Source organism: Psittacula echo (genome assembly GCF_963264785.1).
Source record: "Psittacula echo genome assembly, chromosome: 3".
Classification (NCBI taxonomy): Eukaryota; Metazoa; Chordata; class Aves; order Psittaciformes; family Psittacidae; genus Psittacula; species Psittacula echo.
Genome location: NC_137736.1, coordinates 91817890 through 91837620, shown reverse-complemented (window position 1 = coordinate 91837620; position 19731 = coordinate 91817890). Strand labels below are relative to the sequence as shown.

Here is a 19731-nt window from a genome sequence, read left to right as displayed (position 1 = left end):
ACCTACTGGCTAGCCTTTGACTTCTAAGCTTTGTGGAGCTTGGCTGCTTCTCACCCATTTATTTTACCATTTATTTATTGGCTACTTCATCTTAAGCAAAAGTGTGTCATTCTGAATTGCTTGTTTATGGGAAGGGCAAAGGGAAATTTGAGGGTTTTGGCCTCAGCATTTGTATTTCAGGTTATTTCCCATGGCCCTGGCTTTTAGAGAGAAGGTGAGGACAGCTTGGGTTGGAGGCCTGGAGAGCAAGAATTGATGAGGACACTGCTTGTACAGCACTGCCTGGTAGCTTGTGGTGATGGGGAGCTTGTGAGCTGCTTCCAGCAGTGTGGTCTGGTTCATAGGTGGTTTAGGATTGCTTCCTGCCTCTTGGCAGTAGGAAATATATTGGATTAACATACTAGAATCATATTGTAGTTCACCTTTCATTATCTGAGGTTGTGATATTTTTCAAAATGGGCAGAATGGGTAATGTAGATGTTGTTAGGCACTCACATGAATAGAACAGACACATCGCTGTAGGGCTGTTCTCTTTGACTAGAGAGGAGGTTTTTGCTGTCTTCTGTTTTTTTTCAGGATCAGATTTTTTTCTCTCCTTCATCTAATATAGAGAACATAAAGATTGAGTGGCTTTATGCTGTAAAATTCCTATCTTCAGCGTACCATATACTGTAATTAAAAGTGGATGAATAAGGGGCCTCTGTTACCTTCAGAGCCTGGAAAAAGAATTTCAGATTTAATCTGTGTGGTGTGGGGGAAAGGATTATGTCATCTGAAGAGTTAATTTTTGCCTGTTGCAACTCCCTTTTCATACTTGAGAGATATAGATGTTTGGGTCTGGATTTTTTTTTTTTTCCCTATATAAATGCATCTATTTAAAAAAACCCTGTTTTGTTTTGGTGGTTTTGTTTGGTTTGTGGGTTGGTTTGGGTTTTTTTATGTGTGTGAGTTTTCCTCTTCAAATATGTGAGACTGTAGCAAGAAATACACAAAACTAAAGCTTAGGTAGTTCTAATAAGAGACTGTACAGACAATGGGAGGGGAAAAAAGAACTTCCTGTAAGGTTGTAAAGAAAATCTAAACATGTATTTGGAGTACTTGTTGCTGTATAAAATAGTATAAGACAGTTATTAGGGAAAAATGGAAAGAGGGACTGGATATACATTACTTCCAAGCTTCTTTTAAAGAAGGAGAAATCTGTGCTTTGGCTAATTCTGGTGTACAGTGTTTCTTGGTTGCAGTTTTTTCTATTATCAATTTCTGACCATTTCTGATGAAATCTGCACTTTTACATCCTATTGCACCAAAAGTAACACCTGATGTATTGCTGGAAAGCTCTGATAGTTTTGCTTTTTTAACTTCTGTTGAGGTTGTTTAGCATAGTTTTGCTGACACAGTTGTTGATTTGATCTTTTTTCTTGAAAGTAATTTTGATCCGGCTCTTATGCATTTAAGTAATTTATGCTTTCATGTAATAAATATCTATAAAAACCAAACCAACCAACTCCAAGCTATAAAATATCCCTCCCACTTTGTTCACAGATTTTGTTTTTTTGAAGACTGTTTTAACAACCATGTTAATCAGTCTTCTGCTGAAAAGCTTTAGTGTTTGCTTAAATCAAAGTAATAGATGTCCCCAGTGGCATTTCATGATTGGTGCCTCTGTTACATTGGCAGAGATCTCAGTCAGCAATGTTTTTGCTAAGTGCTGTTGCTTATATTAGCACAAGTCAAAAATAAATAGTCCTTTCCAGTGGGTTTCTCTTTATTCTTCTGTCTCAAAAAAAATTCCAAAGTAGTGAGACAAACTACAATGAAAATTTATGTATAAATTTATACATATAAAGTTATAAACTGTTTTTGTTTTTGTTTTTGTTTTTTTTTGTACTAAAGCAGAGTGGAATTTTGACAGCTGTGACTGCATCTTCACTTTGCAGTAATAAAGTAAAACATTACTCTGGTCTAGTGGAAGGTGTCCCTGCCTATGGCAGAGGGTTTGGAACTAGGTGATCTTTATTGTCCATTCCAGCCCAAACCATTCTATGATTCTGTGACTCAGCAGTGAATTTTGAGGTAGCAGAATTAGTATTATCCTGTATAAGAGGAATTTAATTCTGGGGCAGATTGTTGATTTTTTTCAGTCTTTAAAAACATTTTTTTTTCTTGCTGGAAAATGGTAGTGCTTATATCTAAATATAGTAACTGTATAGCTGAGTAACTGTAGGAGAGCTGCAGTCCTGTTCGCTTCAGCAGAGTTGAAGAATGACTTCATTTACATTAGGAGCAGAAGAGGGGGAATCTTCCCATGACTTGCCTGACAGTCTTTAAACTCAGCTTATGGATTTCTGTAGTGCCCCAACCCCTGCTGTTGAACTTATGTTCAGGTTGACGCTGAAGATGGCAGAAGGGAAACCTGTAGAGTTTACGGTATTGCTCTTTCTAGGAAGTCTTCTGGCATAATTAAACCACAGTTGAAGCCTTGAGAGCAGGATAGTACCTGTGGGATGTATCTGTTCTAGTTTCCTCTGGTACAGAGTGGGAATGCTGTCCTACTTTACCTTCTGACTCCAGCTAAGAAGATCTGCTAATTTACAGTAGTTACCTGAATTGTCATAGTACTTGAGCTCAGAGCCACTCAGCTGGGAAATCCTGCACTCCCATACAAGCAGCCAAATCTTACCACCTTATTCTTCTCAAGCATCTGCCTTTTATATAAAAGATAGCATTGTTTCTTCTTATGTCTTTATATATGCATTTTTTTCCCATTCAGTGCATCGGGGGTTTGGGTTGTTTTGGGTTTGGTTTTCTGGTTTGTTTGGGTTGGTTGTTTTGGTGGTTTTTTTTGTTTGGTGTGTTTTGTTTTTTTGTTTTTTTTCCTTTTTTTTTTTTTTTTGTGTGATGGTGGTCTGTTCCCTCAGGATTTCGTAGATGTCAGTGTTTGACTTGAACAGTTATATCTCATCAAGTATCAGTTTAGAGCACAACTGGGATTGTTTATTAGTCTGGGAACCCTGGCAGGGCTGGAGAGGGTGAGGTTTGGCATCAAAAAGACCTATTAAGTGTGCTTTCCTTCAAATCGATTGCCTTGTTTGTATGTTACATTGTAGATGTTACTTTCTTTAATAAGAAGTATTTCTTGACTCACTCAGGAATATTTGATTTTAATATTCATTAATGTATATTAAGCTTTCTTAAATCATTCTTCTATTTGCTGGGGAATGGTGATTTCTTGGTAGGTAGTCATTTAAATGTTATTTGGGCAAGTACTGTGTTTCAGACTGAATATTTAGCCAACAACAATTATTTAATGATTGCTGTCATGTAATTAAGTAAAATAAAGAGCTGTGCAGAGAAGGCAGATTGCCAGCTATGTAAAAATTAAAACTTGGGTTTCAAATAGAAAATATTAGTCAAAATGAATAACAAGTACCACAATTTCTGAGCACTTAAGTTAAAATTCTTACTATTTTTAAAAATGGTTTTGGAGGTTAGAATACATCGACCCTTTGGAATTGATTAGCTGAATCCATTTAAAGCTAACACTGTTTAGAGGAACAAATTTATTTTATTCTCAGAACTTACTTCTGAACAGAATCTTTGCAAAAATAAACTGTTCCCAGGCTACCACCATGAGGGTCACAAATGCCATTTCCAAATGTGGCTGTGGAGGAGATTTTCTATTCTTATTTAAACTTTCACCATGTTTGAAGGTTGATGCTCTGTAATAGGCTTGAATTTTTATCACATTCTTTGTAGCCCAGGCAAGCAAGAATACGTTCTATAGGATGTATTCTTTTTAAGGAATACATTATACAGGGTGACAGTGTTATATGTTATGTGCCCCAGCCCTTTAAAGCTTAACCATACATCCTTGCTCTTTAGAAACAGATGTTTTCTGTGTTGTGTGTGGGATGGGTGTTTTTTAGTTTGGTTTGGTTTGGTTTGTTTTTTTGCTTGCAGGTGAAATGAATGAAAGTATGCCACTTAAATCAAGTAAAGGTTGATTTTGAAACCAGGTTCCCTTAATTCCAGGGTGTGGGCATGAGAAGTGTAGTTCAAAATAATTGGTATGATAGGGGATTGTTGGTTTTTAAGTAGAGGTTTGGTTTGGGTTTTTTTGGCTAGAAATTAGGGAAGAAGAAATCTTAATCTTATCTCAGTGTAAGGAAACTGATTACATGAAGCCATTTCCCATGTATTTTTAAATCTATGCTTCACCAGCACAAAAGATACAAAGTAAAGACAATAATCATGTATACAGGAAAAATGTTTGCCTAATAGATACATCATATGATATTCTAATACTGTATTTTGTCTTTAACAGGTATCTTTCAGATGAAGGAATTGAAGCTTGCCTAAGTTCCTCTGAAAAAGTTAATACAAATGACTTTATCCTGGTTGCCCTTAATGTAAGTTATGATTGTGAAAACTTTTTTCCTGACAAATCATGCTAAAAATGTTATACTTAATGGCTGAAGTGTAGGTTTGTGTGGCTAATTAAGTGTACAGTTATCTGTGTGACTAACATATAGCACAGTACTTATTTCTCACCTTGCATATATGGTTGTGAATTTTTTTTGGAAATAGCACCTATTCTGAACTGTGAAACCTGGAGGAGGAAAAAATGAACATAATTTGCTGTAGGAAAATATTTTCATGCTTATGAAATGTAAATCTAAAGTCAAAAGTACAAGCAGTAATAAAATCAGTACTGACATCATTAGTAAACATTAGTAAGCCTGTTCCTTTTCAGTAAGAATGAAACAAGGGCAGCAACTTAATCTGTGTATTTGTTCTTTTAAAAAAAATTATTCTATCACGAGGGAGAGTTTTGAGAATTTTACGTTTTGTTTCAAACCTCTCAGTCATCCATACTCAGAAGTTTTAAAGCTTATGCACTGTATATAGATTTATATGAACTTCATCCTTTGTACTAACTATATGTAGTTCCAATGGGAAAAGCAATGTATAGATTACTTAAGAGAAAAGTATTCTTTCTTAATGAAATTGTGAATGAGAATTCTTAAGGGACTGTTTTGTCCATCTTTAAGATTCAACCGTTTTTGGCTTAAAAGGATACTCTGGAACGAGTATCCTCTCTCCTCCTTTCATTATTCTTTAAAGCATGTGTCTGATCACTCATATGTATGCATGCACCAGTTCATGTAATGAATTTGAAAAGAAGAAAAGCAAAAGTATAATGCAGAAATGCAAAGAATGTAATACACGACATGCCAGAGGGTAAGCATTTGTTTCTAGGCTGTAGCAGCATGTTTATATGTATCTGAGAATGCATTACTGTTTTAGAAAAATAACCCCAAACAAACAAAACCAAATAATTCCGACTCATTGGGTATTACCCTCTGTGTAATTAAATGCTGGAACAAGTACTAACATGGTCATTTGTGCATGCGATTGCTTGGTAGATAATAAAATAACTCCAAAGCCAGTTTTAATTACTTATCAATGTTTTTGTCGTTAAGTCAGTTGTTCTGATGCCCAGAAGATTAAGTTGCCTGTTGGGTGAATAGAGAATTGCAGTGTGGCTTGAACAGCAGGATAACAGAGAATTTAGATTCCACTTCTTATAAACTCACAAATTCTCTACTTGACTGCTAGAGACATGTTTTAGACAGAAGAAACCAAGAAGTCAATTGACCTTTTCTCTGTGTGTGAATTGCATAAATAAGTATGAAACAGACATAAATGTACCTTCAGTCCTTCAAATGTTTTCATTTGGGTAAGATCTTGCAAAAAGTTTGTAAAAGTTGTGTCTCCTTGTTGCTGCTATGATTCCAAACCACTTTGCTGGAGACTCATCAATTATATGGATATGGAATATGTGGGAACAGTTTATAGGAGCTTGTGTGCTATTCAGAGATAAATAACTGACCGATCAGTTCCCTCAGGTGGGCTTAGATTGAAAACTGAATGTGCTTTCTTATCACTATCTATGGCTATCTTGAAAGTGGGTTGAGTGCTTATCCACTCTATATGTGATTGGAGTAAATACACTAAAAGAGCATCCCTACAATTAGTTTTCTGTTTGTAGGATACCAATGTTTCTTGCTAAAAACAGAACAAACTACTTGTTTACAATGTTTTGCAGACTAAAATATAGAGCTGCTCAGTTCTGGATTAGGGTGCCAGAGCAATAGTCCATTGGCATGTATTAATGGCGAGTTAGTGTACAAGTTCCAGTAGTAATTACATTTAGCCCTTCTATTGGAAGTGTTTATGATCATAATAAATAAGGAGGGTTTTCAGCTTCAGTACAGTAATCCGCCCCAGCATGTTCTATTTAAAACCAATAGGCTTATTTCAAACAGTACAGTTTAGAACGCATAGCTGTTTTAGGCTGCACTGCTGTGCTGATTTTGTTCACATGTGTAAATGCACTAAAACCCTAATATGAGAAGTTTAATTAGTTTTAATTCCACTTCCTATGTTCCCATGCTGCACCTTCTAGCCATCCAGTGCATCCTGTTGTCACACATCACCCTGATTGATATACTTGTCCAAACAGTGTTAGGCGAGGAAGGTGCTTTTGTGGACATTTTTTCCTTTGATCGTACAATTTCTTTAGTTTAATGTTGTCAGTGGCCATGTTGCACAGTTGCTGAATAATGTCATGCAGCTGTCTACCTCACTTCCAAAAGCAGTGATTGGGTATTTATGTTAAAAAGCATTTAATAAAAATAAAAGGTAAGCTTTTACTCTAGGTATAATTGCAAAAATCATCTCAGCCTTTCGTGAAGGATTTGTGCATGTAAGAACAGACAAACTAAAAACTCTTTTCTCTGAAGTGCCAGATGGAGAGTGAAGAAAGATGTTTACCTCTGTTAAATCTCAGAGTTAGTAATTTTGTCTCATCTATTTAAAGCGTTTTAATCATCTTTGAAAATGTGCTTAAAACAAGAATATAATTTTAAAAACCCAAAGGATTTCTTCTGTGAACACTTAGTTGTTAATTTTTTTTTCATCATATGCAGTTAGTGGGTTGTTTTTCTTAGTCTGTATATAGTGTAAGAAACATTATAGAAGAAACACCCTTCTTTTTCCTATTCTAAAATGATTATTTTTTTAAACAGGATGTTTTAGATTAATATTCTGTTGCCTTCTGTATTAATTTCAGACAGATTTAAGAACGATTGGCAAGAAATTCCTTCCCAGTGACATCAATGGTGGAAAGGTGGAAAAGGTAGACAATATTTTTATTTCACTACTTCTGTGTGATGACAGCCTTTTGTTGTGCATTAGTCTGATTTTGTCATTATTTCACATACAAAAGAACCCAATATTTGAGCATATTGCAGGATAAATATATGAACATCTCAGTTTGCCCACTAGGCTTCATAAAGAGGACTCTTTCTTTTTTTATTTCTCAACTTTGAAATGCTTAAGTAAATGTGGACAATCCTGATAACTTCATTTCTCACTCAAAAGTCATTTACCCTGTTTGGTCTTGACACAGTTTCAGAAGTTATTTTTTTTCCCCACCTTTATTCTTGTGAGAACAGCAAAGCAGGCTTTAGGGGTAAAGCAAAGCAGCTGTATGATTATGATATATAGTGATACATGTTGATGCTGTATTACTCACTAATATGCATCATTATAGCTAGCCAATGTAATTTTCCTGTGACTGTGTATCCTACAGATTATGTGGATAAACCATGTTAGATAGTAGTTTATATGCTGCAGAATAGTATTATACTTGAAACTTGGATGTGCTAGGTTTTTAACATATGTTGTATGTTCAGATAAAAATTGAGTTTGGCCCCTTCTGTGCACCCTTCCTGCTTTCTTCCTTACGTGCAGTTAAGAGAGGGGATAAACAAAGGAATTTTATTTTAAACTTACTAGTAGTTCTCAGTTCAAAACATTATCCTTAACTTTCAAATATTGACTGTCTATCACTGATGTGAAAGTTCTGGGGAAGCAGACTTCATTACTGTAGAAATTCAAACAGTGATAAATCAAGATGAGTTTGGCTTCTTCTAAGAAAGCAAGATTGATGAGAGAGGCTGTTAAGAGCTGTTGGGATTTGTTTTTTCTGCTGATGCTATTGTCTAAATGGAATTGTGACTGCTGTAAACACTGGCTTCTCCAGGAACAACAGCCTGAACATTATTGTCAGGTATGAAAAGAACACTTGAGAGATAGTGTATTGCAAGATCATAGTTTTTAGCCAGGCAGCAGTCTGTGCATGCAGCATATTACTGATTAACTTTCTGGGTAAAGTTTTATTAACTTTATTTCTTATTATGTGGACCTATGTTTTTTTGCAGATAAATAAAAAAGGTGGTATTTTATGACAGTGATTGTTTACCTCTTTAGGTTTCTGGATACAATGCTGTTCAACATTCTACAGTGCTTAAATAATTTTTTACCACCTAAAAAATTTAACTGTTTCTAGTATCTGTGATTTTAATATTTTTCTTCTTCTTCAGTATGCAGTTTTTGAAATACAGAAAACAAGCAAAATAATTGCTTTTTATGACATCTGGATTTGAACTGTTCATTTCTTAGTTGCTTAATTGGAGTATTACTGAATTTTGCATTTCAGATCATGTAATATTAACAAGGTCCAAATGTATTTGGTTAAATGGAATTCTCCAGAGTGTTGAGGTTTTATGTGCAGCCTTATTTTGCTGTTTGAACATGTTTTCAGTTCAAAGTGATTTGAATAGTACTGTGGTTTTTTTTCAGTTTTCGTAGTAGGATTTCTTTAGAGGTAGATGTTCAGTTTTCAGTCATAACTTGAGAATATACCTAGAAACATTTCCATTTCCTTTAGAAGTAATGTTTCCTATAGTTGTTACTTTGTAGTTCAAGTGGTCAATTAAAGGTGAAAGTGTCATTAATTTCCTCAGAGCTTTGATGGACATTATATATGAGAATCTACTTACATTCTTTAAAAAGTTTGCTTCTAGTTTAGCTGCTTGAGTCATGTTTTTCGTGTTTCTCAGCTCAAACTAGAGAAGGTGCATTTGGGCCATTTGTTTCCACAAAGTACAAAACCTCTGCACAAAAACAAGGGATGTGTGCTTGAGAGCTGTGGTGGTTAGTGCTTTGAAATACCTGGGAGATAGCAGCTACCTTTTCATGGGAAAAGCCTTCTGCACCTGTTCACACACAAATACTACATCTATATTTTGTAAAACTGAACATCTCAGAAAATGAAAAGGTGAGAAAAATGTAGTTCTAGTTTAATTTTCAAGGATCCCCATTTAACCTGTTGCTCTCCACTCAGTGTATGTTCTGCTTTGTGTTACTGTTGTGTCCTTTTGAGGATTCTCAGGTTTGTTACTGGCAGTACAAAACAGTAGAGTCCGAAGTAAAAACAAAGGAACTGTTAATTGAATGGAGCTTGGTAAATTTCTGCATGGGGCTGTCTTACAGTCGGAGGTGGGTGACTGGATAATAAAATCAAATGCTGCAGGAATCCAGTCCAGTCCAAATTTTCTTTCTGAAAGTTTGTTTGATTCAAGCTATTTCTATTTCTGAGACTGTCACGTAGCTGAGAGAGATCAGAGTTTACAGAATTCTGCCAGTTTTAATGATGAAAGAGTGAAAATAGAGAGGAACAGAGTAATTTTTTTTTTTTTTCTCTTGGATAATGACTGCTTGAAAACACCAGAAGGAATTTCGAGAGGCTGGAGGAAACAGGCTGGACAGAAGAAAACTATCGCCCTTAATGGCCTTTGATAAAGGCAAATACTTGTTTAATAAATGGTACTTGTTAAATCCTAGGGACTTTGTTCTGTCAGTATTGTTAAGGAGCCAGATTTTTTGCATGTGAACTTTTAGGAAAATTTAATTTGGTCTTACTTTAATCAGCTGTCTTTATTTGGATCATAGACCTTGGAAAATTATTCTAAAACACAACCAACCAACCAACCAAACCCCAAACAAACCAAAACCAAACACGTGCTGATCACTTGCTGGGAGATGATAATCTTTTGGGTTTTGAAAGGAAGTAATGCTTGCAGAAAAAGTCTGTTTGGGAATGACCCCTAATTATGGTTTTTAGCCTAGAGTAGTAGTGTACTGAATCTTTGCTTAACTGTATTATTTACTTTTTTTTGAGTAACATAAAGGAAATCTGACTACTTAGTAAATGCTCCTACTTAGCTTGCAATGTATAAAAATACTTTATGATACAGAAGTACGTGTTTACAAAAAAGTGTATTTGCTTTAGGCAAGTAAAGAATACAGTTGGGACAGGAGAGACTTCTTAACAATCTGTTAGTAGAAAGTAGTCATTTATGGTTCAGAAATGCTTCAGGAAACAGAGATTGTATGCCACTATTGTTCCTCTCATCCAAGACTAGGATCAGTATTATTTATATGTATCTTGAGAACCTATGATGTATTTCCATCTTCCATAAAAATAACTTTATTTTGTAGTGTAAGTGAAATAGGCAAGTATTTGCATAAAATTTGCATCTGCATTCTCCAGAGGGACCTTGACACACTTGTGAGGTGGGCTGATGCCAGCCTTATGAAGCTTAACCATGCCAAGTGCAAGGTCCTACACCTGGGTGGGAGGAATCCCAGGCACAGCTACAGGTTGGGCAGAGAAGAGATTCAGAGCAGGCCTGCAGAGAAGGACTTGGGAGTGTTGGTCAATAAGAAAATGAATGTGAGCCAAGCTTCAGTGTGCACTCCCAGCCCAGAAAGCCAACCGTATCCTGGGCTGCATCAAGAGGAGCATGACCAGCAGGTCGAAGGAGGTGATCCTGCCCCTCTACTCTGCTCTCGTGAGACCTCACTTGGAGTATTGTGTGCAATTCTGGTGTCCTCAACAGAAAAAGGACATGGAACTGTTGGAACAAGTCCAGAGGAGGGCCACGAGGATGATCAGGGAACTGGAGCACCTCCTGTATGAAGACAGGCTGAGAAAGTTGGAGCTGTTCATCCTGGAGAAGAGAAGGCTGCGTGGAGACCTCATAGCAGCCTTCTAGTATCTGAAGAGGCCTATAAGGATGCTGGGGAGGGACTCTTCATTAGGGACTGTAGTGATAGGACAAGGGGTAACGGGTTCCAACTTAGACAGGGGAAGTTTAGATTGGCTGTAAGGAGGAAGTTTTTTACTGAGAGGGTGGTGAGGCACTGGACTGGGTTGCCCAGGGAGGTTGTGAATGCTCCATCCCTGGTGGTGTTCAAGGCCAGGTTGGACAGAGCTTTGGGTGGCATGGTTTAGTGTGAGGTGTCCCTGCCCATGGCAGGGGTGTTGGAACTAGATGATCTTAAGGTCCTTTCCAACCCTAACTACTCCATGATTCTAAAAGCTGGTGTAGTGACCCTGTGTGACACAATATGGGTATTTAACCATTATAGGTGGTTATCAGCTTCAATCATTAGTACACAGAAATGTTTAATTAACTCCTTTAGAGCTGTGTTTTCTGCTGATTTAAGAAAAAATAATACTACCAGCATTAACCACAAGATGGCCACATTTGCATAGAAACTGAAGAAGCTCCACTTTCTAGTTTTCATCTAGATGACTATATACCAGAAATATATGTTAAGTATTAATATAATAAAAATGAAAGGAATATAAAGTTACAAGGTGTAATTCAGTAATGTTGTTATGCTTAAGGCGTAACTGGTTTTCTTTTGAGTATTTATGTTCCATTACAATGGAAACATGCATTCCCAAAAAAACATTAAGACAGGATTTCATTTCTGAGCTCAGACAGATGCTTTCTGAGTACCATCAGATTGATGGCAAGCTGTTAAAATATAATTTGCCAGCGATTCCAGTTCCTGTTTAAGGTTACTCATATGCTTCCCACTTTCTCTTTCATTACTGTAGCGTAACTAACTGTGCTTTGTTGCCTTTATTGTCTCTTTGTGGATTTTGATGTCCTACAGGTTTTTTTGGTGATGGAGTTTTTGTTTGTTTGTAAAAGAACAAAGTATACGAAAAAGTATATGTTAGATATAATAAACTAAACCTTCATATTGAAGTAGCTTATAAACTTAACTAGACATGAGTTAATGATATCTTCATTACTTTAAGCCTAGAAACAAGCTACAGCTGTACTATTTAGAACTTAAGAATGAAGGCATTACTTAAATAATAATAATAGGATTGTATGCAAGAAAACAGTCACAGAATCACAGAGTGGTTGATGTTGGAAGGGACCTGATAAGGTCATTTGATCCAACACTGCTGCTCAAGGGCCACCTAGAGGCATTTGCCCAGGGTGAGGTCCAGACAGCTGGAGCCTCCGGTGTTTCACTTTGTGCCCATTGTCATTCTCCAGTTCTCTCACAGCAGAGATTCTTCAGTCTCTTAAATCATCTCTGTGGCCTTTCTGTGTCCAGCCTTTGTGTCCATGCTGTAGTAAGCTTGGTCTTTGCCACCAGATGCACAGAAATGTTAGACTTGATGGGCCATTGAGTTACACTACAATGGACCATCATTCAGTGTTCAAAGAAGTCTGGTGTCCATGACAGGCCGTTAAGGTTTCTGTATCTGTGTATTTAATTTATTACTTTTTCAGTGTTGTCTGGTATGCTGAATAGCCATTAACCTTTACAAAACACTGTAAAATGTGCAAACCTTTACAAAGCCATTTATCTTTACAAATCACATATCCCTTCATTCCAGGTGTTATTACAGTGCTGTCAAATTGCAGTCCCTTTTTTTAAAGGCTACGTGTTCTAGAAATGTTGAAAGAACGAGCTTGCTTTAATCACAAACCAAACATTGTCCATTTTTTAGAAATAATTAAATTTATCTTGCTGATGTCTTGAAATGTTTTCTCTTTCTTCCTTTTCCTAGGTGATGCAGGTATTATCTGATATATTATTCAACATTATTCTTGGAAGTCTTCAAAGTGTTAGTAAGGGAACTGAAGGCTGCATTTTTATATTGGAAGGCGACTCCATTATAAGGCGACAACGTTATAGTTGGGATATAACCAGCCTTGCTACTTAGGGTACTTGATAATTTACTAGAAAGTTCTGTTGGATAAACAAAACTTTTCTCACCTTTTTATATGTAACATTCAGCACCTGAGTGCTGAAGATGTTTCAGCTTGGCTGACTCTTGGATTGAATGTGTAAGTGTACCTGTTGACTGTAACTGATTTTGGTTTTGTTTATTTACTATAATGATTTTTTCCTGTCTTTGTTCTCACAATGACACTTTAAAAATAGCCCACACAAAAAGTACTGGCATAGGTCTTCTGGATTCACCTGGAACCTAGGGATGGTTGTCCTTGTTCTGTAAGACTGACTTTTTTAACTCCTGTTACCATGTGCTTATTTTATGTGATGAGAGGGAAAATGAGCTGAGCTGAGGGTGGGAGGTGTAGATACTTAAGGTCCTGATTAAGTCCATTAAAATAATTGTGTTTTTAATGTGTGTATTTAAGGATAGTGCATACTTCCATTCTTGGTTTGCACTGGTTTTTTGAAGTGACATGTAATTTCCTTTGTTAAAGAAGCAGACATTGTTGTCCAACAAGGGTGCAGCTCTGTTTTATTGTAGTGTATGCTTGACACACTACACATTGTAGTGTATGTAGACACAAATCCCTGAACATATTGGCATGTATATTCAGTTACCTTAGCCCTTGTTTCTTCGTACCCCTGATTTTATAAGGGATCTACCAAACAGTTGTTTAAAACCAAAAGCAAGTATTTAGAACTACAATTTGCTTGATATTTGTGATGAAAAATGCCACTGTAGGAAAGTTAATATTCTGCCAAGTGACAAACCTAGTTTCTGTTAACTAGAAATGCTTCTCATTTGCTTAGTGCTTCTTCATCTTTGAAAACATTGTATAATGTTAAAACTCCTAGCATTAACTTATGACAAGGGTAGGCTTCTATTGAAGCAACCCATGAATGTGGCACTGTGGTTCATTTAGTGCTATAGAAAGCATCATTCTTAAAGAATCTGGAAGAGAATTACTGAGGGTCTCTTTTACAAGGGAGAACGTGTTTTCATGCTATACATTAGATTATCTAGGTTTGCTTTTGTTGAAATAAAGGGGGGGGGATTTTCATTCATATGATAGAATAGGTCTTTTAATTATTTATTATCACTGAAAGAAATAAGGTTCACTCAGTATTTGCTAAGAGTACTGTTGTTCTTATGCTCTTTTCTTCAAACATTCAATATTGAAGGAAAAAGACAAGAAAGCTTAAAGTTTCACTAGATTCCAAAGAAACAAATCTTCAGCTGTTGAGAAATCCTCCATCCAGAATACTGTATCTTCCATGATTTGTTTTGAAGTCATAAACAATGCAGATGCTGTCCAATTTTGGATTTATCTGAAAGTGTCAAGAATAGGAAAATACCGTAGAAATTTTAGTTTATATTACTGCTTACTGTCTCAAGATCACAAAACTGTTTAAGAAGTGAACTCTGTAGAGTGCTGCTTTTGCTCCTTTTAGTGACTGTTTTCTTCCTCCTATTAGTACAATTTCATGCTTTGTTGGTATTCCAAAATACTTTGGAATTTCTTCCTCACAACTTTCCTTTCTCTTTTGTTCTCATCCTAGATAAAGTTCCCTTTTCTGCATCCTGTAATTTATCTGATTTCACCTGCCTGTTATCTGCTGTTATTTTGTGTTCTTCTGGGCTACTTATTCTGTTTCTCAAAGGGAAGTGGCACTACTTCTTTATTGTTGTTTCTTAGGTACTAGAGATCAGTTTTACTTCTCAGGGGAAAGGAATGACTCTGTACTAAGCTGTATCTGAAATGTGATTAACTGGTTTGGTGGGGTTTGGGGTTTGTTTGGGGTTTTTTTGTAGCATAAACTGTGGTGTTTATATAGGAGTATGTGCTGCATTTTTAGGTAACCAATAGATAGCAAGGTCTCTTGAGATTGTTAGATTCTGACTGCACCACTGTTTGAAGAAGTGGTATTTCTAGTTAGTGTTTACATAGGGTTTGTACTTGAAATGTACTTTGATACAACCAGATAGTCTTCAAAGATGTTTTTTTATTTCTTTGAACACTTTGTCAATGAGACCCTGCAGTACAGCGTGTGAAGTCTTATCTGGACTCCATAGGATGTTGGAAGTGACAGTATCTGTGGTTTTGTTTGCTTGTGTGCTCCCCCAACTCTTTTCATTCCCTTCTTTTCCATATTCAGTATTACAGAGATGTATGAAGCATCACAACTGTTTCTCTGAAAAAGCCATTTTTATGATGCTTTAGAACATACAGTACATGAGTGATAGAAATTGAACATGACTGCTTGATCAAGTTACACTTTCCTTTGCCTGAGGGCATCTGTCAGTGTGTCTAGCTGTTACAGTTAGTTTGTTTAATGTTGTTAACAGTTTTGTCTTTTCTGTTTTGCATATATAGCTGGAAGGGCCATGTGTTCTGCAAATACAGAAAATACGTAATGTTGCTGCACCAAAGGACAATGAAGAATCTCAGGCTGCTCCCAGAATGTTACGTTTACAGATGACTGATGGACACACAAGCTGCACAGCTATAGAATACAGTAGCATGTCAAAAATAAGGTGAACAGCTTTGAAAAGAAAGTTTTACTTTGATGCTTGAATGTCCTTAAAATAATGAAAGTGTCCTTAGTAATATATGGAAAAATTGCTTGACATAACAGGCTTCCTTCTCAATTCCTTATATGAAGGAGAAACTTAAATTCAGTGTGTGAAGGTGTATATGAATGTACTTTACTGTTTATGCTGACATAAAGGAAGAAAGTACTTAAAGAAAGAAAGGATTTTTGCAGCCATCTGCTGAGTCCAAGGTGATGTGGCATACAGCATTTTGGATGTGTGCAAACTTGAGCTAAATTCCTAATTTTTAGTAGTAGCAGATTTTGCTAACTTTGGTAGTAGGAGTGTCACAGGCCTGACACACCTAAGTTAATGAAACTAGTGCTGCTTTGCCATGGGCAAGACATCAACTTGGGTTGGATTAGTAAATACTTGTTCAGTTAAAAATGAAGGGTAGGAGAGCTAATTCCTGTTGAACTTGGGATTTTTTCTTTTTGTTTGGTTATGAAGATGTTGAAAATTATCTCCAGTATCTAGTCTCTGGAGTCATGGTGTGCTTTGCTTTTCACTTCAGTTCAGTTTACTTCGATTTAAAGAAAAATCTTCTCTTTATCTGCAGCTGCAGCAGTTAGATATAAATACATATTTCATTTCTGAATATCATCTTTTACTGTTAAACTTTTCCTTCTAAGCAGGAGCCAGCTTGCAGTTTAGAGTGGTGCTGTCTTAAAAGGTAGAGCACTTCATGATATTTTAATTTTAGCTTGAGCAAGCAGAACTTATAAATATCGTATTCCAGTGTGAAGAGAACGGAAAAGGAAGGCAAACAGGCTCCTGTGTAAGTAGATTTCTAGATCACAAAATCCTTAAAATGCCAAGCAGAAGATACAATTTGAAAGCTTTTAGGTAAAAGCTTAAAGATGCCAAAGAGCTCATCACTTTAGTAATGTCATGAGCTCTTCTTTTCAAGTGACATGGTATGAAAATCTAATTTGTGTTGCATGTGGTTGTTTCAGGTTTGAAGATGAGCTCTTAACCTGAAATAATATGCTGTTTCAGTACATAATATTGAATTCAGTACATAAAAATCAGTTTTCCTTAAAATTAAGTTCTTAATTACTAGTGTTTCGCCCTCCCACTCTTTGCATAATGTTAAATATTTTTTTCTCTGTTTTTCTTTCTTGTCTGTTCTTTCTGATCTCATTTTCTTTTATCAGAATAATACCAAAAATCCAGTAATATTGGTAAGGTTAATGCCACTAGTGCTGAAATCAACTAACTCCCCTGTGAATGTTCCTCACCATGTGGTATGGTCCTGTGATTGCAGCAATAACTTTAGTGTATTACGAAGAGGTTATTGTGTCTCAATTGAATGGTTATAACTGACTGTGTCCCATTTGTCACAAGAAAAATCAGTTTCCAGATTGTGCTGCTTTGTCATATATTTTAATTACGGCTTGGAGATGTGAGATTCTTTTATGCATCTGCTGCTGTTGTTTTTCAGAGTAGATTCGCATGGAAAAATAGTAAGGTAACTCCTCATGGGAGCTGACCGCAGAAAACATCCATATGTTTTCAGATGATAGAGTAATGAGAGAAGCAACACTTTAAGATGCATGGTTTTTATATTTATTCTGGTACAGTCCTGGCTGCTAGTAGTGTATAGGAAGCTTCTTTTTGAGCAGTTCTTTGTTTTCTCTGAAGTGTCTAACATTACATGATTAACCATCTAGAGATCCTCCATTAACGATAAACACATCCTAGGATGAGGAACTTGGACAACTGACTTTGAGATACTTTCTTTTAGTCTAAACAAATCACATTCTTAGTTTGGTATTGTTAAATTGGATTTTAACCAGACAATTTGCAGACATTCATCTCTGTTACATGAATTTGTAGTGTGGCATTTTCATCTAATGGATGGGAAGTGTTCTCATAAAACTATTAGAATATATTGTGCATACTGCAGGAAATATTGCAAAGCGTTTTGATGCTGATTTTTTTTATTATGAAATACGACAATTTTAGAAGTATAGTAGAATTAAGAGTTTTATATGGTTTGGTAGCAGAATATCAATAAATGTATTTATGAAATAGATGAAGTATTTGTCTTTGTTTCTATTTTTAGCCTGAACACTCCACCTGGAACGAAAATTAAGCTTTCAGGAATTGTTGAAGTAAGAAATGGATTCTTGCTGTTGGATGACAATAACACAGCAGTTCTTGGAGGTGAAGTGGAGCATCTTATAGAGAAGTGGGAATTACAAAGGGTGAGGTAACACCACTGGAAATGCCTGTCTTTCAGCATGTGTATTACGTTTAATGACATCAAGCCTAATTTGTTGACTGTGAACTTTCATATGATAGGCTTTTAGATCTATACTGTCCTAATATTTTTAGGAATGCAGCCAAATATATGTGAATAGGTCTTATGTGTAATGTTGCAAATGAAGAAATTGTAAAGTGATCTTTATACAGGAACTGATTCCTTTCATATTCTCCAGGGACTGAAAACGTCAATTAAATGTACTAAATTTATTTTAGTGCAGTCATGGGTTGTTGCTTTCCTAAACAGTGTGCTTGATGCCAAAATATTATAAAACTATACCTTTTACAGTTACCATCTGCAAACTGTATATTTTGAGGAAAAAATATTGTAAGTGTATGCAAAGCATTGAAGTTGGTAATCTTAAGTATGAATTCTGCATTGCAGATATCATGAGTTCTTTGGGTAAATTTCTGATTAGAAAGACAAAATTGGAGATTTTTAAATCTTTCAATAAGCCATAAATATTTATAAGACCCTTTACTCCATTTTACCCTGGTTCCTGTCCCAATAGAACAGAAGTTGCTGCAGGAAGACGTCTTCATATGTTTTCTCCCAAATGAGTGGAAATTCCTAGGGCAGGAAGGTTGTTACCCTGCTACCTTCAGTCCCAAATACTTGTCAGATAAGCTATCACTATTACTACCATGCACCTCTCTTATACAGTTTTACATCACTGTCACTATAGCAGAGCTGCTGCTTATGAGCAGCCATCCAAACGAACCTCGACACGCTTGTGAGGTGGGCTGATGCCAACCTTCTGAAGTTTAACCATGCCAAGTGCAAGGTCCTACACCTGGGTGGGAGCAATCCCAGGCACAGCTACAGGTTGGGCAAAGAAGAGATTCAGAGCAGGCCTGCGGAGAAGGACTTGGGAGTGTTGGTCAATGAGAAACTGAACATGAGCCGGCTTCAGTGTGTGCTCGCAGCCCAGAAAGGCAACCGTATCCTGGGCTGCATCAAGAGGAGCGTGACCAACAGGTCGAAGGAGGTGATCCTGCCCCTCTACTTTGCTCTTGTGAGACCTCACTTGGAGTATTGTGTGCAATTCTGGTGTCCTCAACAGAAAAAGGACATGGAACTGTTGGAACAAGTCCAGAGGAGGGCCACGAGGATGATCAGGGGACTGGAGCCCCTCTTATATGAAGATAGGCTGAGAAAGTTGGAGCTGTTCATCCTGGAGAAGAGAAGGCTGCCTGGAGACCTCATAGCAGCCTTCCATTATCTGAAGGTGGCCTATAAGGATGCTGGGGAGGGACTGTTCATTAGGGACTGTAGTGATAGGACAAGGGGTAACGGGTTCCAACTTAGACAGGGGAAGTTTAGATTGGCTGTAAGGAGGAAGTTTTTTACTGAGAGGGTGGTGAGGCACTGGACTGGGTTGCCCAGGGAGGTTGTGAATGCTCCATCCTTGGCGGTGTTCAAGGCCAGGTTGGATGAGGCCTTGGGAGGCATGGTTTAGTGTGAGGTGTCCCTGCCCATGGCAGGGGTGTTGGAACTAGATGATCTTAAGGTCCTTTCCAACCCTAACTATTCTATGATTCTTTGAATACAGTGGTCATTTCTGTGTAAAGTACTACTTTTGTTGATGCTAAAGCTAATTTTGGAACAGTTGTTTGGTTGTGTTTTATAGATTTGAGCAAACTGAGCCAAAACTTATTTGAATATGAGTTTCACAGAGTCCCTTCTATTAGATTCTGTTTGGCATTTTTTTTGTGCTTTCATATTTGAAAGTGTTTTGTAAAAATCCAAAACAAAACCAAAACCTACTAAACAAACAAAAAAATACAACCCCAAACCAAGCATTCCTGGTTTTAAATGGTTATCTGTTTCATTAAAAAGAAGGTTCTGGGGCAGACAGCAGAAACATCCCCTTTTATTGTTTTGATTCATATTTAGCATAAAG

At 36.7% G+C, this 19731-nt stretch overlaps 1 protein-coding gene across 1 annotated transcript in view; it reads left to right on the top strand.

Moving 5' to 3' along the window:
- Positions 1–19731, top strand: part of TDRD3 (tudor domain containing 3) — a gene marked incomplete at its 5' end in the record, with an annotated part of 104930 nt that overhangs the window by 44633 nt on the left and 40566 nt on the right. The window contains 4 exons of the mRNA XM_080613211.1: positions 4325–4409; positions 7136–7201; positions 15342–15502; positions 17628–17769. Of these exons, the coding sequence (XP_080469337.1) occupies positions 4325–4409; positions 7136–7201; positions 15342–15502; positions 17628–17769 (454 nt within the window). The remainder of the gene's footprint in view (positions 1–4324; positions 4410–7135; positions 7202–15341; positions 15503–17627; positions 17770–19731) is intronic.